General features: G+C 45.6%; 1 protein-coding gene across 1 annotated transcript in view; it reads left to right on the forward strand.

Moving 5' to 3' along the window:
- The window catches only part of TOMM40 (translocase of outer mitochondrial membrane 40), a 190621-nt gene that overhangs the window by 52318 nt on the left and 112517 nt on the right, over window positions 1–25786 (forward strand). The window contains exon 2 of the mRNA XM_069641010.1: window positions 17330–17534. Within this exon, the coding sequence (XP_069497111.1) occupies window positions 17336–17534 (199 nt within the window). The 5' untranslated portion in view covers window positions 17330–17335. The remainder of the gene's footprint in view (window positions 1–17329; window positions 17535–25786) is intronic.

Consider the following 25786-nt stretch of genomic DNA (forward strand, 5'->3'; position numbering starts at 1 on the left):
TGTTAGCGGAAATGTGCTGGTTGGAGCTGTGAGGAGGGGTAGTGCAACGGCTCAAATGCTGTGCGTAATAGTTCCACGGGCATCACTACCTTTCCAGTGCATTCTCTGCATTGTCTCCATAAGAGGTCAGTGGGAGACTGCACAAACCCCCGTTTGAGCCAGTTGTCTCATTCTTCTTCTGGTGCCCTACACTGAAGCTCTTTTGTGTTTTGGGCAAGGCTCTGTACTGGTCAGTGTCTGGCCTCATGGTGGCATCAGCGATGACATACTCGCCTGGTGTGGGCACTGGGAGGTATGCTGCTGCTTTTGCAGCAGCGTCGGCAGGCGCGTTTCCCAGTGAAATCGCGTCCTTGTTTGTGTGGGCTGCGCACTTGATGACGTCCACTACAGACAGTCCAGCAAGGGCAGAAATTAGGGTGTTGGGCAGAGCTGCATGTTGCACTGGTGATCAGTCTGCCCGCCTGAAGCCCCTCCAGCATGAAAGACCTGCGTGCACCATTCTGTTGACATAGGCAGTCTGAATAAATTGTGGCTCAACACCCCTCTGTCGCTCGAAGCTCTTCAATGAGTGCAATTATTTCTGCTGCTTGTGCTGAGTAATGCATTGATAACCTTTTCATTACTAAGGTCTCATATCCCTCCCACTTCTAAGCGCACCACTGCCGCTCCAGCATGTGTCTGCCCTGTCTCTTAATCGATTTGTTGCTGATCCATCAACTAAGAGTACCTTGCCTTCGTCTAAGGGGCTGTCTCTGGGTTTGGGGATATCGTCCTCCTCGCTCTCATAAATTGCACAGTCATGTTGCTGTAAGTCTTCGTCTGTGCATGGTTCTGTCAAGAACATTGCAGTATTCACTATTTTTTATATCTTGCAACATGAATGTGTTAGCTGGAGAGTATTATTTCATGTGCAAATGCTTGTTGGGTGGTGAGAGTGGACTTCGACCATTCTAAGATTGCAAATACTGAGTGTTACACATTCAGCGTTACTGAGCACCCCATCACAATTGTGGAACTTTCTCGATGGCGGAGGCTGCTGCAGCGTGAGCATGTTGGCATGCGAATTGTCCCTGCATTACTGAGTCTAGTGTACCGCTGTAGTAGGCCAGTGGCTCTTGGCCCATTGAGCTCTTCTGTGTTAGTACTCCTGTTATAAGTGTACTGTTTCAGTGTGCGAATATGTAGAATTACTGTATGTAGTCTGGGGTGGCGAGAACAGGAGCTGTTAATCACTTTTTTAAAATCCTTGAAACTCTGAACCATTTCTGCTGTCTGCTATTTTGCAGCTTTCCTTTTGTGCTTCTTTGAGGCCCTGTAAGAGCGGCCTCATATATGGTGCGTAATCCAGAATCCAAGCCCTACACTAGTTACATAACCCTAGGAACATGTGCATGTCCTTTACAGTAAGTGGTTTGGCCGTGGCGTGCACTGTTGTGGCCCTCTGAGGGATAATTCTTTTGCCGTCTGCAGAAATGAGGTGTCCTAGGTAGAGCACTTCAAGTTGGCAGTACTGGAGCTTGGCCTTGTCCACTTTATACCCCTTATGGGCAACAGTTGCAATAGGGTGATGGCGTCTCTGCAACAGTGCTGTTAGCTGTCGCTGCATACCAACAAATAGTCTACGTATTGAATCTCTGTGCCGGGTACCTGAGTGTTACCTTTGTCTTTATGCAATAACCTTTTGAATATGCTAGGGCTCTCGCAGTACCCTTGGGGCAAACAAGAATGTTCATAGCGCTTTCCACCATTTGTAAAGGCTGTGAGATCCTGAGTCTGGGTGCAGAGGTACTGAGTACTGAGTAAAAGGCATTCTTTAATGACCACAGTAAAATCGGTCGCTTCTTTGGGGATACTGCAAAAATGGAGGCCGGATTTGGAACGAGTGGAAATTCCTTTTGCACTTAGTCATTGAGGGGGCGAAGATCCTGGATCATCCTCCAACTGGCACCCCCGCCCCAATGCCTTTTTAATGGGGTATATATGGCCGTATTGCATGGTGAAGTGAAGGGTACTAGGATGCCTTGGTATAGTAGAGCTTGTATTGTGTCTCTGATCCCTTCTGCTTCCCTTCATAATGGGTACTGTTTCACCCGGGGCAACACTACTTACTGGGAGTTACCTCTTTTAGCATCCCTACATCGTGTGGGTTCGTTGTCCATAACTGTGTGGGGACCTGTTCTGCTTGGCTGAACGGGAGTGGCATGACAACAGCCATGAAGGGGCTCTGGACCCACCATGATTTTACAGGGGATGCATATCTCCAGTATTCTCTTCCCATCATTGTTGTCCTTAAAGTTCAGCATCTGTCATCTCTTTGAGGGGGCATAGAGGGATTGATGCATACGACAGTGCGCCACTGGAACGAACCCCTGAGTGTCTGTACCTAAGGTCTCAATCCTTTTAGCAGACCCCAGCCTGCCACTTGCTCTTGGGACACTAAAGGTCTGTGCATGCCAGGGGTGGGTGGGAGTGGAACCCTTGCTGTGTGAGGGGGGAGGGCATAATTTTTTGGACTGTAGTTATTTTTTTGTTTTATTGGTTCATTATTGCATTTAAACCTTAAACATTACATCAGCATTAATTCCTTCAACAGATGACTTCAAAATTTCAATTGTCCATTCCGACAGGCATCCTTCCTCTTAGCTCTCTGGCTTCTGAGTCCATTCTAATGATTCCACTAATTGGAGTGCCGCCATGGTCGCTCCCATTTTTTTCAACCGCCATTAGCCCTTCCCTGCACTCATCGTCCGTTTTCTGATCGAAGATTCTTCTGTATTTGTCCAAAAAAAGCATTCTACTTGCAATCAAGCTCTTGCAGTTTAGCACCAGATGTTTTAATGTTTCCAAAACATCATGATTGTCACAAAAGCGGCAGAGGGCATTTTCCGGTGAAATCTGTTTTCTCTGCAGTTGAACTTCCCTCATGGGCAAGATGTTCAGTCTGCATCTCAACAAAAGATCACGATAGAAGGGGGATGTAAATTTGGCCAAGTACCTAGGTAGTTGGTTCAATGCCTTCCATTGCCAGAGTGGATCAATGCCGATGCTAGTTTGGGCCTGCTTTGCTAGTGTCTCAATCCAATCCCTCCTTAGTAAATTCACTTTTACTTTGGTTGGGTTCTCAATCAGCATTTTTGTATCCATTCCATTTGCTACCGAATATTCAGTGCAACGTAATCCGCAAGCTTGTAGAAGTTTGTTCTTTGAAATTCCATTATTGCTTAGTATCTCAAAAGGGATTGCTGGTGTAAGGGTTATGCACTTCTCAAACAAACAGATGGTCCTCCACATCATTATAGATCGTAACGATTCCAGACGTAGTTCGTATCTAATAATATACGTCAGTAGTGAATTAGGCAGCCTCAGGATCGTTTTCCAGAAATAAGTTTCTAAAGTTTCCCACACCTTCCACAAAAGATTCCGCAGTGATTCGGAACCATACACCAGGGACTGCCACCACCTTTTGTTTATAGAAAGTCCATATCGGGCCCATTGAAAATGTATCATAACGATTGTGAATGGCTTTCTCCTGGTTGGTCAATTTTTTTCAGTTTGTCTTTAAATTCAATTGACCTTGTTCATTGATATTGTTGTTGATTAAGACTCACAAGTAGGTAATGGAGTTCACATTTTCCAATTTTTTTACCATTTGATACATTGTGGTATATTCCCCTTTCTGATTTTCTTCTGTGCAGATTCCGACTTTTTCTAATTAGCCCGCATATCATTTTCATCTAGGTATTTTTTTTAAGGCGTCCAGTCGTCTTTGTAGACCAATTTCTGTCTGGTCTTCAAAGACCAGATCATCTGCATACAAGATCCAGGGTATTAACCCTTCATTTATCTTGGGAGGGAAAGCTTGAATCTCACATTGTGAAATCCGCCATATAGAGCACAAAGAGGAATGGGGCAAGGGCACATCCTCGCTTTATTCCCCTGTTCGTTTTAATCTTGTTCGTGAGGCTACCATCCCTGGTTAGTCGCACTTGTATAGTTGTGTTTGTGTACAATCTTTGGATAGCTTCCAAAAGATCCGGCGGGCAGTTCCACTTTTTTAATTTAGCCCGTAGATGCTCTCGATTTACTGTGTCGAACACTTGTTCCAAATCCATAAATCCCAGATATAATTTGGTGTTGGATTCAAGCGTTCGTAATTTTAGCAAATTCAGGACAAAAACATTCAGTGAAGTTCCCACTCCTGCTGTAAAGGCAGTTTGTCTCTTGTCTAGAATCCCTGATGATGTTGCCCATTTTTTGAGATCTCGAAGTAGCAGTGATGCAAATAACTTCCCTATTGAATTCAGCAGGGCTATTGGTCGGTAGTTGACTGGATTACTTCCATCTCCCTTTTTAAATATCGGGACGATCATAGCTTCTTTCCAAGAAGCTGGTAGTTTTTTTGTTTTCAACACTTGGGAGAATAGTAACGTTATTAGATCTGCCCAGTGATCTTCATTTGCTTTTAAGGTGTAATTGGAAATGCCGTCGGGTCCTGCCGCCCTCGATTTGCTCAACTTCTTGATCATTATTAGAATAGCGTCTCGGTCAAATTCAATATTCCATGGATTTATAGAGTTCTCCTGCCAGCCCATTTGCATTGACGCTTTTTTCACAAAGGGCAGTAAAGTGATCCACCCATGGTTCCTCCGAGACTTGTGTCATACATAACACTGCTTGGAAATTGTCTCAGTGGTTTATAATGTCCCAAAGATTTCTGCTGTTAGTGGATATTGCTCCTAGCTTTTATTCAGCGTCATACGGGGCACGTTTTACTTGGGTGGCTTTTCTCCAGTTTCTATACTTTTTTTTCAATTTCCGCAACAGATTCTCTTTGTCCGCCTCTTCAGACCGTTTCAGTTTTTCCTATTTTCTTTTTTAATGCCAGTTCAGTATTATAGGCATGGTTCTTTTTAATAAGGGGCATCTTGTTTGCTCCCTTTTTTTATTACAAAATCATTTAACAGCCACCGGTAGTCCACTTCTTCTGGGTTCTCATAGACAAAGGTATCCTAGTTTTTCACCATTTATCACATTCTGGTGTATTCATAGCCTGTTCATACCCCAGGTTACGTCTACTTTATTTGACATCAAAGGCAGAGGCTCTTTTGTTAGTATAGTTCATTCAGTTCTCAGCAGCATTGCTTGTCTTTCTGATCTCAAATGATTTCATCCACTGTAATAATTTATCAGAGACGAACCAGTAGTCCAGACATGCCCCATTTGCCACCTATGCCAGGTGTCAGCCCCTCTTAGATCACCCAGTGTCTGAGCATTCAACATTTTAATGTCTCTGATTTCCATTTCCTTTATTCAACGTAGAGCCCTACCCGTTGAGCTGGGAGATGGGTTTTTCACTTTTCTGTCTTTGGATTGTTAAAAACTCCAATCAAGCAGTCCCACTAAGTCAGTGCCTTGTCTGGGATTGCTCAAGGGAAGCCCTTATTTATATATTTTTATGTCCAGTTCGTATACTCTGGATGACAACCTTATATAACACCCCTCTCTTAGAAGTAAGTTTGTTTTGCAAATTTAAAAGGTTTATTTGAGAATTAAACCATATATATATATATATATATATATATATATATCGCACTTTTAGAATAAATTAATAATTGATATCACACTTGTGAATATGAGCAGTAATCAGCAATAGGTAATCCTACAATAGCACAGTTCTGGTGACTTATGACTAGGAACAGGGGAATAAGGTACCAGAGAATGCTTTATGGTTTCAAGGAGATGCAAAGATGAATAAAAAGGCAGTACAGAAATAAACTTGATATGATTTCAGCAAAAGATAATGTGATCACTTTTTCTTTGACAATTAACCCCCCCACCCCCCTATGCAATGTAAGGAGATGGAAGTAACGCACACAATTCTCAGGAATACACACACATGCAATACAAAGTTCCAGTTCCCCCCAGCGAGCTTAGAGGAAAACAGGTATGATTTTAAACACAGGCAAAATCCTTTTAAAGGTGGTGGCAATGAAGTGAAAAATATACTCCAATTGCTTTTAATTCCATATAGGAGGTTCAGGGTGAGTAATAGCTACTTTGTATTAGTTCAGGATCACTTTAGCAATGCTCTATGAATGATTATCAGGTTGCAAACGAATTTCAGCAAAGGAAAGCAAGATGCTGCTATTTTGACAAGTGAAGAAATTGAGCCAAATTGCAAATAGCTGCAATTTTTCCGAGTGCGTCGTTGGGAAGCTTAGAATCTTAGCTTTAAAATGACAGTTAAAACTCGTTCCTAGGACAAACGGGTCCGGAGATACGGACGATTATGTGAAGATATATTCTCGAAATGAAATTTTAAAGTTCAGAATGACAGATGAGTTTTTCAGCTTTGAATCAAAAGAAGGGACACGATTTCTATGATGTAGTTCTCAATAGGTTAAAATAGTTTGAATTAGATTATTTTAAACTAAGAGATGGGGTTTTGCACAGTCCTGGCTGAGTACTCACACTATGATTTTGAAAGGAATGGGCCTCCATCACGGATTTGGTCAGGTTTGGACTGCGGTTCCCTCGCCACAGACAGTCTCTGCCTGGTTCTGCTCACAGCGATCTCTGGTCTCTCTGGCTAATTCTGCCTTCTGGGTCTGCTACCGGTTCTGGCAAAAGTTCCTTGTCTCTGGAGATTGATGGATTTGAAGCCTGGAGTGTCTGGAAGTGAAGTTGTCTGTCAGCGTGCTCCGCAAGGAAATGGAAATTGAAAGTTCCTGTCTGGCTTCCAGTGGCTCTTTTTATGTGTTTTGAAAATGGGTGGGCCGGCTAATTCTGCATGCCCAACCCTCTCAAGATTTGATAGGTCAAAGGATTCTTTGGTCCCTGATTTGAGAAAGGATAGTGTGTCAGAGTGATGTCAGCCATTCAGCCATTTACGATCTATTGAAGAAACGCCCCTTTGCTTTTACCTTAGAAATCATTTTTCATAACTACACATTTCCCAGATACACAGTTGTTTGACATTACATGTACATATTACAGATTACTTAAGGTACATTCTGGCCCAACTCTGATCTTCCTGGGGGCTTGCATTCAAAAATAACACTTATTTTCGTTTTTAGTTGATTTACCAATATCGGACGTTTACCAAAAAATGGCACACATGTACGCCGCCTTTCTACCCATATTCCAGTAAATTTTCATTTTTCTAGCGTGAACCCTGTGTCTGCAATCTCCATAATTCATGGGGTTTTGCCTCAGAACATGGTACGGAATTGAGTTTGGACTTAAATTGTAGGTACAATTTCCATTTTAAGGATCTCCAAATTGTACATTCCTGTGTTTTTATAAAACATACATTTGCCTTCAATTCACTTCAGTGTTTGGGTCTGCCCCCAGAAACTTGGGAGTCGGGGATCACATGTCTCTTCTTCCAGGCAGAGCTCTGTTTACAGTCCACACCCAAATTAACATACCCCATTCAATTGCAAGAGTCCATTGTGTCGGCTGAGGTCAGCAGGCCAGGGGGCCACTCTGCATTTGGTTAGCATGTCCATGTGATTTCCTGGCTTCTTGTGTGTAGTTCTGAGGTGAAAAGGTTTCCCCGCCTCTTGCAATGTTAATTGAAACAGCCTGTCTTCAGGGAACAGCAGGTGTTTAAATTTTTAATTAACCAAAAAGGCTTTGAAGTTTCCAGCCGTCTCAGGAGGCTGGCAACTCCTGAAGTACAGTTCTACTGTCAGAATTTAGACAGCTAGCGCCGGCTTGTGTCCAAAGCTGGTACTGTCCCCATTATTTTAGGAGTTGTATTGAATTTGACAGGAGGATTTTGCTTGACAGCTCTAATCCTTGCTGCCATTGTTTTGATGGGCCTCCTTACAGTAGAGTGGTGCTGTGGAACCCCCCACAAGAAGGTTGAATCTTTAGAGTGGTCTTGTGCCCCTGATTTTAGCAACTTGTTGACATCAATTAAAAACAGATTTTGAACAAATTGAAATGGACATTTTGAGCTTGCACTTCAGAGAAACAGCAGTGATTTCAAGGCGCTTTTGATCTAACAGGCACTGCTATTTTTCCTTTGGCACTACCTTTCACCCCTGGTGCTTCCGGTCCATCACGCTTGCACTGGTGGGTGGCAGGTTAGGCGACCATTTTGGTGTGCGCAAAACTGCGCGTTTCTCCTGGTTCTGGGATAGAATGATGGGCGGCAACAGCTCATCCACACATCTACCCAGTCTATTGATTCAGTTTTTGTTGTCGCCTAATAATTTAACATGGGTCAAAACCCTTGACAGGATAGCAGTTTTATATTCAGATCCCCCACAGATCATTATTAGTTGTTCACTTTCATGGAGCACTGCTTCATCAAGTTATTTCATAATGTCCATTAAATAACTCTCTGGATTGGGGATATTTACACTCCAGTATGTATTTATTAAGAAATTAATTGAGCTTCCCTTTAGTTTTTTCTGGAGTTCCAAAACTTGGACATAGGGATTTGGGATACGGTGGGCCATGACCTTAAAACCATTCCCTATTTTATTTAGTCAGTAGGCCAACGAACGGTCTTCCTTTGGTCACCCTCATGGCAGGGTTTATATACACCTCATAGTTCTCACGTACATGTTTGTTCCTAATCCACGTTTCCTGGAGACAGACAATTTCAAACTCTTCAGGAAACTGTCTTCTCCTGAATACAGATGTTGAAAACCACAGGTGTTCCATGAAGCACAAAGACCCTTGCCACTTCCAGTCTCATTCTACGTTGATTTACTTGCAGCTAAGGCTCCAGCCATCCACGCCCAATCTTGCTGGTGTTCACTCGCTGGATTTCTTGATTTCAAGATCTTAATTAGTTTTCTTGAGTTGTCAACCGTGAACCTAGGAATTGCAGCCAGTTAATCCACGTTCTTTATATCTTCAGTAACAGTAGATTCCAAGTGAGTTTCATTATCTTCTCAACTGGATTGGATTTTCTTCCAGTATCATTTTGTGCATTGTTCCTTTGTTTTTTCTTCTCTCCACTACGATGATCATTGGTTTTTGATTCCCTGGACTTTGGACTCCGTGGTGGTTTATAATACCTAGGTTTCTCCTTGTTACCACTTTTACTTATGCTCTGTGTAGACCGACTGTTCATATCCCATTCGATCCAGTGCTTTTCTCGTTGCTAGCAGTCTGTCTTTAAATTCAACTGAAACCAAAGGTAGTATTACTACATCCGTCCTCTGTTCACTTTTGAATTCAACTATTGTGATGTCATTTGAGGATCGATTTCTTAATTTAGATGTTTCCCTCAATAGATTTACCACTTTTTCTCTGTTTAAGATTGTTAGTTTTGAGTGACTGGCCATGCTGACTAATCTTACTTTGCGCCCCTCGTCTTCTCTCGAGGGGAGAGCTTTACCAGTCTTCAGAGGAAAACTTTGGGCATGAGTTTCCTTAATTGTGTTCCTTTTCTTTATCCGGCTTTCTCCCCGCTTTGTTTCTATCGTGGCCTTGTCCGACTTAGAGCGGTCTTTGTTTTCAGGGTGCGCATATTTCTTTCTTTTGTCTTCCATAGTGAGGAAGTCTGTCAACTTATTGTCATTCTATTTTTTTCATTTGCATTTGTATAGCATTGTGGCACTGTTACATGAAGGTGTATTCTCCTTCAGTCTACCATCGCTTGACTTTGGACCCTGTTTTCTGTCAACCTTTAGGTTTCTTTTCTGATCGGTTTGTGGTTTTGCCAGCTCTTTACGGATGTTGCCTTCAATTTCTTCCCATTCGTCAGTTTAAATCATTCTGTTCTACCGCCGCCTGATTGTTTTAAATGGCTTCCAACAGGTCACTCAGATCGGCTTCAGATTGTTCTTCACTGGAGTCATTTTCATAACTTTCATCCAATATTTCTATGGGTTTCTCCTTTTTATTCAGCACTGAAGCATCTCTGACAATTTCACGTCTTGCCTTCTTTGCACATTGGTTGAATTCCAATTTGGGAGGAGTTCTTATGTTCCTAAGGAAGGCTTGCGATCCATTAGACTTTTTTTTTTTTTTTTATTTATTTATTTTTTTTATTTATTTGGGGGGGGTGAATTTTCATATTTTTCTTTCTTTTCCACTTCTTTGGAGTCCTTTGACTCTTGACTATTTACTTCCCTTTCCCATTTATTTATTTTTGAGTATCCACAATGGGTGTATCCGAGCCTGTGTAACCTTGAAAAATTGCAAGTTCGTGTTAATTTTCATTGCTTGGGACTTTGGGTGTACTACCTTATCTACCACTCGTGAGGCAATACCACTAATCAGTTCCTAGCTGGATCTGAGCTGATCCGTCCAATTCTTTCATTACTGACAGTTGTTCATTCATAGGGCTCGGTAAGTTCCCCATGGCTTGTTCCTTCAGTTGAGGGTCTAAGCTTGCATAAGACGTCCATTCCTCAGTGGTCAGACTTTTCACCGACCTGTCATTGGATCCATTTGTAGGAATGACGGCTACCTCAGTTTTATTATGACATTGTCTCATCCATTTAAAGTCTTCAATGATGGCCTCCATTATTTGGGACTTGTCATTAACCTCCCTCTGCATCAGCTCCAATAGACTGCTTTCCCAGATGTTGCTGCGCTCAGTTTCACTATTTAGTCTCGTCACGTCTCTCTGTGAAACACTCCAATTTCTGTAGTTGATGACTAATCTTCTCATTGCCAGTTTGTGGATCTTGCAATGAGGTGGTCAATGCCTTGTATAATTTTAGAAACCGCGATAATGAAATAGTCAGTGCCGCCATCAGTGTTCTGTATATGAGCTATGTTCATCTGTTTCCTTTTTACTGTTGGCCATCTGGTCCGGCAAAGTCACCACTGGTCCCAGGGTTTGCTTCTCTTGGATTTCAGCTATCAGATTATACACCTTTCCTTGTTTGCATGGAGTGTAGTCCGGCAGGTTTGGTAGTACTTGACTACCCTTAAGAGGGCCTCCTAGGTGTCCTGCCGGTATGTCTGACTTTTTTGCCGACATCTGTACTGTTATATCATCTAGTGCGGCAATTTTTTCATTTATCAAGGACAGACTCTTTACTTTCTCTCTGGCAATTCTCCCTGTTAATGCTGTTATATCTTGGGATAATTTTTCTGCTAAAGCGGAGTTAGAGTAGGATTCAATGTCTCAGGTCTTAGTAGGTAGATTGGACTTTCCTTTGTGGTTCTCTGATAACTGGGAAGACTGTATCTCAGAGGTATCCCACAGCTTTACTTTTTCTGACCCCAATCCATGCTTATTAGGGCTTTTTTCCATCCATGCCTCTTCTTCGTCCACCTCCCAATCATCTAGATCTTCCCAGTTAGTACTTTCATTTCCATTCATTCGCAGTTTCTTAGAATTGGGATTGTTCCCTCGAGGTTTGAGCCGGTACTGGCCGAAACTCCACAGATATAGGCCCAGTTGGAGCCCATATTCATATAGAAATCTGGCATGTTGCTTGTCCATAATGTCTAGACTCTTCAACAAGCCCTTCAGATTAATGCAGTTGTCTTCATTTAGGCTGATACCGGTTAAACCCTTCTGGATTTCCTGATGCAGTTGCCTACCGCCATGTCCCCCTTCCATGGCAGGTTGATGGCAGCTTCTGGGTTTATCGTAGATTCCTCTACCAGATTGTTGTTTTGCGGCCTACTTAGTTGGGCGTCCATCAAGATAGGAGCTGTTACCTCAAAACTGAGATGCTTCTCAGTTAATTGAGGTAACAGCTCCTATCTTGATGGACTGTCATTTACTTTTGGGGCTTTCTCAGATTCCATGCAGTTTTCGGGCGCCCCACCCCCGTTTTCGCAGAGCTTCTCTGTGGTGATGTCCGTAAAGTTTCCATATCTGGATCAGTGTGCTGCCTGTTTTCGCATAATGGGTAGATGCTAAGGGGTGTGACTTTTCCCTCCAGCGGCTTCGCAGGGCTGCTTGTTTGCTCCATACTGTTGGGCTCCATCAGCGGTTGGAGATCAATTTGCTCCTCCAAATGTGGTATAGTCAGATTATTATTACCTTCACTCGTTGGTAATAAACGCACTACTTTTAAATGGGCGTCCGCCTTGGGGTCGACCAGGGGAGCAGCCTCCTGCTCCCATTGCTACCCAGGGACCGTGTTTGTGTCAGATTTCTGCTTCCCTGCTTCACGTTCACAACAGTCTCCCCCTGCATGGTCAGCAACAATCTCGTCACTGTCCACAAGTTGTGCTTGGCTAGAGAGGGTCAAGGGTGACAGAGGTACAGCCGACTGTGAAAGAGAAGTCCGTCTTTCTCACCTGATTTCTCGTTTTTGCTACCTTCGGCTTCTCTATACTCATTTCACGCACTGTTTTTGATTTTGATAAAGGTTGTTTTCTCCTTCCCGCACCACCCCGGGCTCCTTCACTCCGGGGAAGCGCAGTTGTGCAGCTCCTCTCGTCCCGATGGACGTTGTGCAGCTCCTCTGTTAGAAATGGCAAAAAATGGCTGCTCCACCTGCGACCACCAACAAACCCCACTTGACTAGTTATACTCCATACCCTGTCTACTCCGACACTCCCTTGACAAATGTCCCTGCATGTCCAACACTGACCCATACCACCTCTTCTTGGTCCCATGCCCCAGATTTCTTCCCCCCCTCCCCGTTTGCCCCTCCAAAACCAACCTCTCCCTTGCTGCTGTCCTCCTTGCCACTGTGGACAAAAACATTGCGGGTTTCTGCCCCACTGTCCTTGCCCTCCTTTGGCCCACATCACTGCTATCCTAGTATTTATGGTGGGAGGGGTGTACCCTTTCTCTTCCGTCTGTGCCAGCGTTGGTCCCGACGCCACCACAGCTACTTTCGCGAATCTGTTTTGCACTAGTTTTGCTTCCTCTGCCTGGTGCCTCTGAATAGTTTCTTTCTCGCACTTTTATTCTTCTACAAAGGTGCACTATGATGCTTTTGATTTTTCGGGCCACACTTTTGCTCCGATCCCTGCTATTTTCTCGAGCGCCTTCTGCACTTCCTTGGGCAGGCCCTGTTTCACTAGAAAATAGAAAAAGGGTGTAGCCTGGTCCCAGGTGTTGCCCGTTTCTGCCCTCCACATCTCTTGGACCCTAAGAATGAATTGCGCGTCCTCCTTATCCTCCATTGTAGCCTGCATGATGGATTGTAAATCTGGTGTGTTTAAGAATGCTCTCCGCAGCACATCCCATACCCCAGCTCTAATTTTGTTGAACGAGGCTCCATCATGGGAGTCTTTGCTTAGTGTCGCGCCTGGGTACCCTGCCTTTACCTGCATATCAGCAGCTTGGTCCGAACCACAGCCACCAATAGGGTTTTGATGTCCAATGCCCTTTTCAAAGGTATATATCAATTTCCCTGGACCAGCAGTGAGTGCAGGAAGTCCTTTAAGGAGGTTATTTTTAATTTGTGCCCAAGGCACATAGTGCGGCCTGCCTGCCCCCTTGTGTATGAGGGGCATTTGCAGTTCCATGTTACTGTTTGCCACCTGGTTAGACTTCCCTTTTTACTTGCTAATGCTATTTTGACCACACCTCTCCCTCAAACTTCCGTTGCACAAGTTTTCCACCCTCTGGGTGAGTTGAGGCGCCTGTTCTGTTTACCCCTCCTCTTCGTCAACGTCATCAAACTCTCTTCATTCTCCCTCATCGCTTCTCTGTGACCCTACATTCTCATAACCCAAGCTTCGGTCTCTGTTGCACTCTACGTGGACGGTCCTTATGGGGGCGTTAACTATTCTAAATAACACTTCCCCTGACTTCCACTCATCCCCCACTGGAGACCCGGCATGTCTGTCTTTGTTACGTCACATGCTGCCCGGAGCCATGCTACCTCGGTCGATGCAGTACTAATTCTAAGTCTCATGCTCTTGTGTGTGTGTGTGTGTGTGTGTGTGTGTGTGTGTGTGTGTGTGTGTGGTTATTTCCGGAGGGGAAACATAAGGTGGGGGCGGGGCTGTGACTGGTGTTGAATATTCATGCCTGTAGACACATAGGTTGGGTTTGAATAATCCTCTGCAGGGCTGGTTGCCAGGGGATATATTCCTTTTGTCCCCACTGAGTTCATCCCTTCTTCCCTGCGTCTGTCCCCACTGTGTTTAGCTCTTTCCCTTCTGTCATCTTCTGTATCTTCAAACATTTTCCAGATGTTCAGTACTTCCTGTCTATTCTGTACTGTCTCCCCTTATACTTTTCTGTCATGAAGGTCGGCATGTGGTCCAACACACTTCTATCGAAGGAGCCCTCCTTTTGGCCAGGAGCGGGGTAGCCCTCCTCCCCTAGTTTCGGTCACCCATTGGTTGTGGTGGTACTTAATCTTATCACAGTACAACAGCAGGGCCTTGCACATATGTTATGGGTGTCTCTTGCCCCTCTCCGAAATTGTACAAAATAAAGGTTCCAGCAAAGGGCTCTGCCCCTCGAACGTTCTGACTCTAAATTGATTGTCCGTGCAATATGAATCCACACAGCGTCACTAATGAAGACGCATAAAGGGTCTAAACCCGCACACTTGGTGGTGAGAGCATATTCAAGATCCTGCTCCATAGGGGATGCCAGGCTATGTTTGGCTCTCACCGCTGCCGTTCGTCAGTCTCCAAGTGGGTCAGCTGGGCTCATCTCTCCAGGGACTGAAGGTCAGGCGCTTTGCATGTTGCTGTTTCAAGGCTATTACTATGAGCTAATACTCCTCCTACATCATTATGGCATGCACCTGGGAGGCTCAGGAACTGGCACCAGTGGGAAGGGAAGAAATACAATCATGCTAACCCACACATTCTGTGCGCTCTATTGCACCCCTCGCACCCAAGCCCTCCACCTTCGTTTTGAATTTGATCTATTCATTTATCCCTCACTGTACTTCGTCCTACAAAAGGTGTATTTATGGGCAAAGGTGACATGGTCCTGCATGTTCGAGTTGTTTATGACCAATGGGTTTATCGCGGGCGAGCTGGGGTTACTCGCATATCTGGGGAATGCAGGGACTCGTGGACGGGGTCAGAGAGGAGCGCTGTGCGTCCTGCTGGGCTGGCTGGGGGTTGGAGGTCTGCTGTGGGCTTAATTGTAATGAATGGGCACGGCGAGGAGCCTGGTGCTGTCTCACGGCCTTGCAATGCGCATTCCTAATTGTGATACTAAAATAATTGTGATACAAAATAATTGCAACAGTCGTGGAACAAGGGCAAGTTACTGTAGAATTTAGCAGCGCACGCCTCTGTCCTCCATGTTTGGGCCTGTGCAGGTTTCTCCGTCGGCCCTCCGTTTACTGCGCTGCCATGTAAAGCTGCGGATGTCTTCCATAACTACAAAATGGTGTCTCTATATGCGCGCACTATGGCTATGCATCTATAATGGCAGTGATATTGCATCTGGGCTGAGTTTCTTTTAACACAACCCGTCCCCCACCCCCCCCCCCCCCCCAGCACATCGTGCTATTCATGGGATTCGCCTCACTCTAAAGTGCCTAGGGGGTTTGGATAGACTCCTTTCCATCCCCACAGTACCTACTATCTAGCGAAACCACAGCCAAGGGAGCAGGTTTAACTGAATCAGCAGGGAAAAAGACTGTTTTGAGCATGACTCTAATTTGCCACTGTGAAGAGACAGGCAGGAGGTGTAAGATAAGCGGGAGGCACTCGAGCAACTGGTGAAATACCACTCGTTTTTACACATACCCAGTGAGGTTGGGGGGTGGGGGAAGAGGGGTGAGCCCCGTGGGATTCCCTCTTCTTGCTCCAAGCAATCGCCACCTTCCAGGGCCACCTGCTTTGGGGACAGTAGCAGGTTTTTCAAATACCCATTGAGGTTGCAGGGGCGTGCCCAGTGGAGTTCCCTGTTCTTGGTGCAAGTAATCTGCACCCGCCGGGGCCTCCTACGCTGAGGACGGTGGCAGATGGGGAGTTTTACTGGTGCATTGCATATTTCAAATGATAACGCCCATGTCCTAGGCAAGCTCGGGGAGAACAGAAACATCCTGCAGAGCACAAGGGCAAACGCTCGCTTGATCTCGACTTTCAGTGTGAATACAGACTGAAAAAGCTGGGCCTCATGATCCTTCTGGCTTTTTGTGTTTTCAAGCAGGCGGTGTCAGAAAAGTTACCTCAGGGATAACTGGCTTGTGGCGGCCAAGCGTTTATAGCAACGTTGCTTTTTGATCTTTCACAGTTCGCTCTTCCCATCATTGTGCAGTGGAGCTGGCGGCCTAAGCCCCGGACAGCGGCCTTAAGGCAGGTACAACCTCATCGCTACCTGGCCATATGGTCGGGCCCGTTGGACCAGATGGCCGGAGTCCTGACTGACGCCTACATTTTTCTCCGGACGGACTGCTTAACCCCTCATTTTGTGAGGGCTTAGTAGTCGATGGGAAGTGTCGTCCTGTGGGGTGGCTGTGTGGCATGGATGTCTCCTGGACCGGTGCCCAAGGAAGTAGGGGAGCCAACACCCTGAGGTGGCCAGTGGGCCCCAGTGTAGGTGGTGCACAACACACCTGGGGGTCCAGCAGGGGAGTCCCAGATGTGGCCTTCCAGGGCTCCCTCTGCAAGGCAGTCCGCAGGACCATGGGTTGGCATCCCAGAGCACAGGCCCTTAACGGACCAAGGCGAGAGCACAATGGGAATACCACAAAGCGCCCAGCACTGGACACAACAGCAAATGGGGAAGGCAGTCTGGGTGTTCCGGATCCGCACCCTGCAAGAACTCTCACCACCCAGCCATGGCCGAGGTCCCAGCGCATCCCGGAGGTTGCCTCCATCCCCCTCTGGTGGAAAAACGCACCCTGACTGGCAGGGAAGCTTCCCCTGCCGTCTGGTGCTCGAGACATCTACCAAGGGCTAACACCTCAAAGGCCAGAGCCCCGTGGGCCCCCATCTGCATCCATGGGTTCCCAGCAGCCGATGTGGGCACGAGTGCCACCCGACCCTCCTTGCCAAGTTTCCCAGTTCCATGTTTACCCATTGCAAGTGTGGGCCTAAATGTCACAGCAAGCAGTGCGAAAAAATAAAAATAACCTGCTCAAAGTTTCCGGAACAGGGAAACTTGGCAGCTATGAATGTACAGCCGGACATTAAGTATAAATGCCTCTGGTGATTGACTTATTTAGTGGAACAAGAACGAATACGAAGATCATTAAAAGCAGTTGTGTGGTTGGGAGAGCAGCATATAAAGCAGATGAAGGTAATCACTCGGCCGAACCAGTGACATTTGAATACTATTTGTTGTAAGATTACATTTTGTAGTGATAACTTTTTCAGTGAGCTTGTTTTGCCATCCAACCATGTTCTCACAAACGTGAAAAACACCCCAGACCCAGCGTTTGCAGACCAGACATGTTATCTATGTGCTGGCATGAAAGACCATAAAAACAAATCTTATGCTTTGTTTCTTTTCTAGAGAAGTATGGGTAACGTGCTTGCAGCCAGTTCGCCGATGGCCCCTCCGGTTCCAGGGACCAGTGGGGGATTGATATCTGTGCCCCCTGGGTTCACAATGCCCCCAGTAACTGGGTTGGGCCCAACACAGGAAAAACCGCAAGAAGCCAAAGAAGAGAGATTACCGAACCCAGGCACATTTGAAGAATGTCACAGGAAGTGTAAAGGTGAGCTCCCATCCCTTTTTTGTTCATTTAAAGAAGTATATATGCTCCCTTAACGGCTTTCTTTTTCTATCATGCAAGAAGCGTCTCACCTCATTTTTCTTGGCTTTCACTGTGTATGCAATGATAATCCTCTTCGTTTGAGAACAAACGCAACAGGGATTTCCCACCACATCATTTAATTATTTTACAACAAATGCTGAATCTCAATTCTGTGCCGCCTTCTGTCAAAAGAACTTTGGTTGTGAGGTCCCTCTCCCCCCCCCAAAATGTTCTTTAGTATTCTAGGTTTGTTATCGCATGTACTTCAGTTTTAGGCAATTGCACGCTATTTTGCCAGTAAGTAAAATGATACCTTCCACCGTTACTCGGCGGGAAAATTGTGAAATTAGATTTTGCCATTTTATTTAACACACCTATTCACATTTGCTGCAGAAGTAAGATTACGCTCCTTCTGTATCAAGTGCCTTTTCTACATGCCCTCCCACAATAAAAGGGCTCATTAACTCCTGACAACGAGAATCTTTCTAAACATGCTTGTTTGTAACTTTTATTTTTCAGTCTTTAGTAAATGTAAAATTGTATATTGCCGTGGATTCTTCTGTGGTTGTCAAATTTATCAATACCCTGTTTTAAGATTTTACTGCAGAAGATGAACAAATTACTTACCGCGCAGTAATATTCTTTCCGAAGGATATTCCGCTCATTGATTCCCCATCTACGGTACAGTCTCGGTGCAGCTGTTCAGAAATGTTTCTTCCACCAGTGGGGAGTAGAATGGATTCATACGTCCTGCGCTGGACACGACCACTGTGCCAGTATATATTGCAGTGCCTTTGCAACCCATTTCAGTTCCATCCTTTTTCCCTAGCACTCTTGACACTGAGGGACCACAGAACCAATAGTGAACTGTCTATCCGCCAAGTGTTATAGGTAGGGGACAATGGGGAATCCGTCTGAGGATAATCCATCAGAAAGCGCATTATCAATAGGCAATTTGTTCTTCTAATGGACTCCTCCCTCCCACTGATGCCTCATCTAAGACTCTGGTAGCAGTATGCAAATCTGGAGGAGGAAAGGGAGCAAGGACACCACCTGGACCAGAAAACCCTGCAGCACTGCCCTGCCAAAGAATCCAAGCAATAATGCTTTGCATTTGTGTGCGGATACGGTTCCATGTAATTTCATCGCGGAATGAAACAATGGGTTTTTCTCCGTTGATATTTCAACGCGAAAACTCATCGTTTTTCCTCCCTAACCCCCATACCCTTCAATTATTTAACTATCCCCGAACACCCACACCCCATCTATATTTTTTTAAACCCAACCCCCCCACAAAATGACAACGGTGAAAAACCCAGCGCCCTTTCATCCCACGATGAAAGGACGGTGTACCGCGGATACCCCGGCTTGGCTTATGTCCAAGATAGGTGCTCCCCTCGGCAGAGCAGAGGTAGCAGACACTCCTCTTGTAGAATGTGTTCTGAGGCCTTCAGGCACATCCGTTGCAGCCAGGTCGTCATGACATCCGAGATGTAGATTTGATCCACCTTGGCAGGGTTTGTTTAGTCACAGCACTGTCGCATATGCACCAGCATATCCAAGAAAAAGCTGGAGATCTTTCCCAGTGTAGTGGCTGAGAGCCTGCACCGGGTCCAGTTGATGGAAACTTTCTCCTGCCTTGGAAGGATGGGGCGGAGGAAAAACACTGGATGATGGATCTTTCGAGGGAGCTGTAAAATCCGAGACCACTTTTGGCAGAAACTCAGGATCTAACTCGATCACGTTCTCTTTGGAGACAAACCAATCAGGAGGTTTAACAAACACCTGGAGGTCACTTCCCCTAATAGCGTAAGTGATGGCGACTAGGAAAATGAACTCAAGGGTGAGCAATCTAATTGCACAAAATTGTGAGCTCAAATGGAGCACCCATCAGGAATGCACACACCAAAGTTGAATCCCACTCCAGAACCACAAACTGGCATGGAGGAAACTGATTGCACAAACCCTGTAAGAATTGCAATATTGGGGATTGTGAAAAAAGAAACCTGGTCAGAAGACCCCTGAAACAACCTGATAGTGGCAAGATACCCCTTCACAGTGCCGATCTGCAGCCCGACTGGGCCAAAGACAGAAATGAATCCAAATACGCAGATAAAGGACAGCATAAAGGTTCCAGAACCCTCGCCCAGAACAAAGTTGAAAATGTACACTATCTACAGGCATATAAATGGACTTGGTTGTGGGCTTCTAAACTGAGAGGCGTACATCCCGGACACTGTACGACAAATGGCACTCCTTGTATGTCAGCCTTTCAATACGAGCATGAAGGTTGAGGCTGCTGAGGTTCGGATGGAGCAGCTGCCTCTCTGATTAGGTAACCAGGTCCTCACTCTGCAGAAGGCAGCAGGGAGGGGAGATTAACATATCCAGCAACTCTGTGCACACCCTTCTCTGGGCTTATTCCATAGGGTTTTGATTCAATGTGGACGCACGATGGAGCCTCCTGAGAACCAGCGGAATGATTAGGATTGACTTGGACATATGGTGGTCTAATTTCCACTTGCAAATGACTGCGTCACCCAGAGCACCCTGTTGAGGAAATGTCCTGGAGCAGATCTTGCATCCTGGAAGTGAAGATATCCACTTTAGAAGTTCCCCAGGAGGGGAAAGTCGCAGCCAGAATCGCATGACAGATTTCCCATTTGCATCCACTCTAACAATCTTTCTCCTGGCAAGATGGGCACCGGTCAGAAAGACCTCGTTCTTAAGCGAAGAACTACAGTCTCATTGCTTTTCTGCATGGTGGCAAGGATCCTTAGCTTTTGATGGTGGTGCTGCTCCCCTTTCCAGTGATGAAACGCTCCTCTTGGATGCATGCTTCTCAAGGGTCCTGTGGCCTCCTCTGCCTGTCCTATAGGGTCTTCTGGGCGAAGGTCTGACCAGTCTGGCATCCTTGCATGTCATATGGACAAAGGCAGTAGATTCACTCCTGATGGGGGGGGAAGGGTCTCTCATTTTTCTTAGAACATCTCGGGCGATCTTTAAAATGAAGTCTTCCCTTTTTAAAAGGACCTTCCTTGTCTCAGCCATGGCCATGAGCCAGGTGCTGCCTCTTCCTTTGATTTCTTAAAACAGCAATGTGTAGAGAAGGTGGTCTACAAAGTAGAGCAAAAAAGCTTGCAAATTTCTTCATAATGAAGTAATTGTGAAAAAAGCTCAGAGCTGTAGAGGATTCCCAAGTCACTAGACTGCAGTGACACATCTGAGGATGGCTGCTTGGGGAGGAGCGTAAGCCCTACCACCTCATTGGCTAGGTAGAAAAGGACCAAAATTAGGTGGATGAACTACAAAAGGGAAGGTTTGTTAGATGTGCATTGCTTTGTATGTAAAAATGACCAGGGGTTCCCAGTCTGACAGGAAATATTCAAGCATGTGAATCTATGAAGGATGCCAATGCTGAAGAATTCCAGTTGGAAGTGCATCCTGTTCGCACTGGGAGGGATCCACTTGAGAAGTTCCCTAGCAGCAGAAAAAAAACCCAGAACCACAGTTTTATTTATTATTATTCTGCCCAGCTGCCAGGATCCCACGCCACGTTGCTTGTTGAGGTAGTGCATGCCACTGTGTTGTCTGTCTGAGCCAGCACAGATTTGCATCTCTATTGAAGGAAGGCAGCCAGGGCCAGCTTGATGCCCTCAACTCCAGCAAACTGATGTCTTCCTGAAACTCTAAGGGAGACCACAGTATACTCTCCACCCGATCAGAGATGCATCGGTGACTACCGTCACTTGCAGCCACGATTGACGAAACAACTCGCCTCTCAGCAGGTTGTCTCGCAAAGAACCACCATGAAGGTCTTGTACAATACGGTCTAACTGTTGGTTTCCTGAAGTCTAGCTGGTGGTGAGACTTTATAAAACTGTCCCCTGGTATACTGGCCCAAACTCTTAGTAGAAGTCTGTACTATGGCTTGGTAGAACAGAGCAGCCAGGCTTCTCTTAGGAGGAGAATGTGAGCTACACGCAAGTACAATGAACTCAGTAAATGGATAGGCACAAAGACTCTAGAAAACTTGTAGTTCTAGTAAAATGGATATTTATTTTATATACACAAGGCAAAGTTAGGCAAAGTTATTCCTGTAAAGTACTATTTTAACTAATCAACACAATATGAAATATGAGCAATAATTTAGGCGAGTGTCTTGCTTTTTCTGGGCCTTGTATAGGGGCCTCAATTATGTCCCCCCCATCCCCATAGACCCTAACAAAGCAAGTTATTGAACTCTGGCAACAAATCACACAAACTGGTTAGATAAAAACAGAATGGCTCGTATAGGCCCTTTATTAACACAATATACATACACACAACATATATAGTCAATTATATAAAAACATAGAAAAAGAGCATCACAGTTAGAATGGTTGCAGAAGACACCATCTCGGCCACCACAACACTGCTTAGTACCAGAGCAGGTAGGCAGAGAGATCACTCGTGTACGAGCGCAATATAAATAAAATATTAATATCAAAACCAGTTCTTCCCTTATTTCTGTTCAAATCCAACTGTTGACATTTACTGTTATAGTTCGGATCACAAGTCCTATGATGACAACCTCATCGGTAGCAACGTCATGGGTGATGATGCAAGTCATGTTCTTCCACTTGGGTCGGAGTCTGCACAAAATGTACAATACTCATACACAGAAAAATAACTGTGTACGTCAGAATCCTCATGCAATAACCCGAATATGTGTCGCAATACCGGGGTAGGCGTTGGTATAGCCACAGATTCACGGAATCGTGTACAGCCTCCAAACCGAAATGTGTGTATATTCTCAGGTTGCCTGACAATGGCTGAATAGCCCTGCTGCATAAAAGACATAAAACCGCTGAAGGGGTCGCGAGGCATCCGTTTACCCCCCTGACGTTTCCTCAAAACGCTGCAATACGCTTTAATGGACGCGTCCTCTGGTGCAAAGGTGGTAGCAGACGTATCAGTCCTCATCCAGATTTCCGACTCCATCTGCAAAATGGAGACATTTGCCATCTTTTCCCACATGTCCCCGGACCCTCCCGAAGACACTCCACCACACAGACAGCCAGCATACTCAGGATCTGAATTCAAAAACAAGATATCAGTGGAGTACATCACTCATTACCTTTTCCCAGTTTCCATCACAAGAACCACCTGACCCTCTCCTGATGCTATTGCATCGCCGGGACGGGTGGACCATTGGGCTTTTCCACCCACACCTTGGTACCCGGAACCATTGTATCTGATGAGCCAAAACCCTTGTCCCCGCAAGTTACTACCATAGGCTGCTCATCTTTCTACACCATGGACCGTTTCACAGGTACCAGTATCAATTGTGCCACCCTGTCTCCCTTACGGCTAGGAAACCTATTCTCTCTGCTATTCATAAAAATTGCCTTGATTTCTCCTTGATAGTCTGCATAGACAATTCCTCCCAACACCTGAATCCCTCTCAGGGCAAGTCCAGATCTAGGGGCAATTAATGCCATACAGTCGGACGGAATTTGCACCCCAATCCCTGTCTCAATCACAATGCCCCTGGGCTCAAGTCGCTATCTCTTCCCTCGCATGCAAATCCACCCCAGCAAATTCAGGGGTAGCTCGATAAGGAGCTAATGCCCCAGGAGACATTTCCCAATATAAAAGGGTTTCCACAGCTCTGTTAGGTTTTCATTGTAAGGCTGGCGTTAACATGCGCATCAATGGAGTCTCCCCGTTCACAATGGGACGGTTGTTGAGAATCTGAACCACATCCAACACACGTTTCAGGGTGCCCTCACCAGTTTTTCGCAACTATTCTTTCAACAATCCATTAATTCTCTCAATTAACCCTGAAGCTTCAGGGTGATATGGGACATGTAAGATCCATTCAGTGCCTTTTTCCTGAAAATAGTCTAACTTCCCCTTAAAGTGTGACCCATTATCACTTTAAATCTATAAGGGTACTCTGTAATACACAGCCACTTGATCTAGCAATTTGATCATGTTCATTTGGGTGGCTCTTTTGCATGGTAGCACTGTTAAATTACTGGAATACGTGTCCACAATAGTACACGCATATTGACATCCTTGGCTAATGGGCATAAAATCGATGTAATCGATCTGTCCGGGCAATTTACCCCGTTTCAGCATGCCGTGGAATAGATCTTTGTTTCTGATGTTGGCACATGAGACATTGTAAAATCACTGTTTTTCACAATTTCAAATGTAAGGCTAATTCCCCTGTCTTGCGCCCACCTGATAACGGCTTTTCCTCCGAGAAGCCCACTCTTCTGGTGGGCCCATTTAGCAATCCACTCCAAATCCTCTTCCTCAGCCCTCGTGTCCATGACCGAAATCTTGGTATGTTTGTCTGCAACAGAATTGAACCACCCTTCTAGTGAATCTGTTGCACAATGTGCGTCTACATGATGCAGTATGCATTAGCATTTCAGCGATGTCTTGCCACAATTCTTTTCCCCATACCTCCTTTGGCATGAATTTTCCATCCATTATTTTGCCAGGTAGGCAGCCACACAACCAACCCATTTGCGACGGACCAGGAGTCTGTGCAAATAGAACACGCAGGCGTCTCTTGCTTTAAAGCCTGATACATGGCATACAATTCTGCGAATTGGCTACTCTTTCCCCTTTCCAGAAGTAGTAAACACCTTTTTGGACTTGGGATTACATGCAACAGCCTTCCAGTGTTGCTCCGGTCCCATATATCTAGCTGAACCATCAGCAAACCGGGCATGTTCAACTTGCTCACTTGTTAATTCTCCATAGGGAATTCTTTAACTGGATATTCCTCAAGTGTCCCTTTTTCTTCGGTCTGTAGATTCACTTATGGAACTCCTGCCACCTGCTCATGTAATTTCGCCATCCACCGTTTCCTGTTTTGGCACGATCTTGAATGTACCATTTCCATTTGATGATACTGGCCTCTTGTGCATGCCCCCTTAGATGCATTTTAGGGGAACTCTGTACCCACTGCATGATATTTTCGGTTGGATCAATATGTCATGACTCACCGTCATTTGTTCCGTATTCACAAGTGCCTAATAGCATGCTAACAATTGTTTCTCAAAAGGAGTATGCCTGTCCTCAGCATCAGGCAATTTCTGACTCCAAAATCCTAAGGGTACCCGCTTCCTGTCTTGTTTTTGCCACAAACTCCAATTCGCACAGGTATCCTTTACAGATACATTTAACTACACCTCCCCGTTCCCCAAACGCCATAAATCGAGCACTTTCTGTATGGTGTCTTTGCCTAGTCGAATGCTCTATCTTGCTCTTCACCCCCGTCAAAATTGAATTTCTTGCGTGTCACTTTATGAAGGAGCGCCAAAATCTGCCCCAAATGTGATGTTGTCTCCAAAATCCAAACAACCAGATAAACTAAAGAGCTTATTTCTTAGTTCTCGGAGTGGAAACTTCAAGGATCTTTTGTTTTGCTTTTGGCACCATTTCGCCATGCCCATTATGCAACTGAGTTCCCAGAAAAATCAGTCTCAGCTGGACCTTGGGCCTTTGCCGCATTAATTTCCCACCCTTCCAGTCAAGCTCCCTATTGACTGCATGTTCAGAGGTGGGCCTTTCCCACACCTCTAATACAGGGGCTTACACCAATATGTTGAACGGTAGCAAAAGTCTCCCTGGGCCCTTCGTCAGCGATGGCTGTTAATTTGAACTGGACCTTCGGTTTCAATGGGGCTGATGACCCCATGAGGATATCAACTTTTGGAATGTCGTCTGAGGCTTACACAGAGTGGGAGCTGGTAGGATGGTCCAGCTCAGGGAGGTGCCAAGACTACCGGCCTCCTGAAGACGTTTTGGATGTCTTCACCTTCCTCTTAAAATTTCCACTTGATAGGTTAGCCCTAGGGCATCCCCCTGCCCATAGTCCTGCGGCTAAGGGCCCAAGGGAACGGGCAGCTCCTATAGGCCAGCTCCATACTGTCTGTAGGTGGCAGCAAGGCAAGCAGCCCCCCACTAGCACTAAAGCCTATAGTAGCAACTAACCCCCCAACGACATGTATAACCAAACTGACCCACTGTGCCCCATCACCTAGCTCGTGCTAGACACTGAACTAAAGAGAGAGGACCAGCGGTGCTCCCACCGGAGTCCCAGTGTGCAGTGTCAAACCCTACTTTACAATCTAACAGCTATCACCCCCTCTTCCCCCCCCTCTCCAAACCCCCCCCCCCTCCGCAACCGCATTCAACAAGGTGGTTGC

The sequence above is a fragment of the Ambystoma mexicanum genome, chromosome 1q, assembly GCF_040938575.1.
Source record: "Ambystoma mexicanum isolate Mex_15411 chromosome 1q, UKY_AmexF1_1, whole genome shotgun sequence".
Classification (NCBI taxonomy): domain Eukaryota; kingdom Metazoa; phylum Chordata; class Amphibia; order Caudata; family Ambystomatidae; genus Ambystoma; species Ambystoma mexicanum.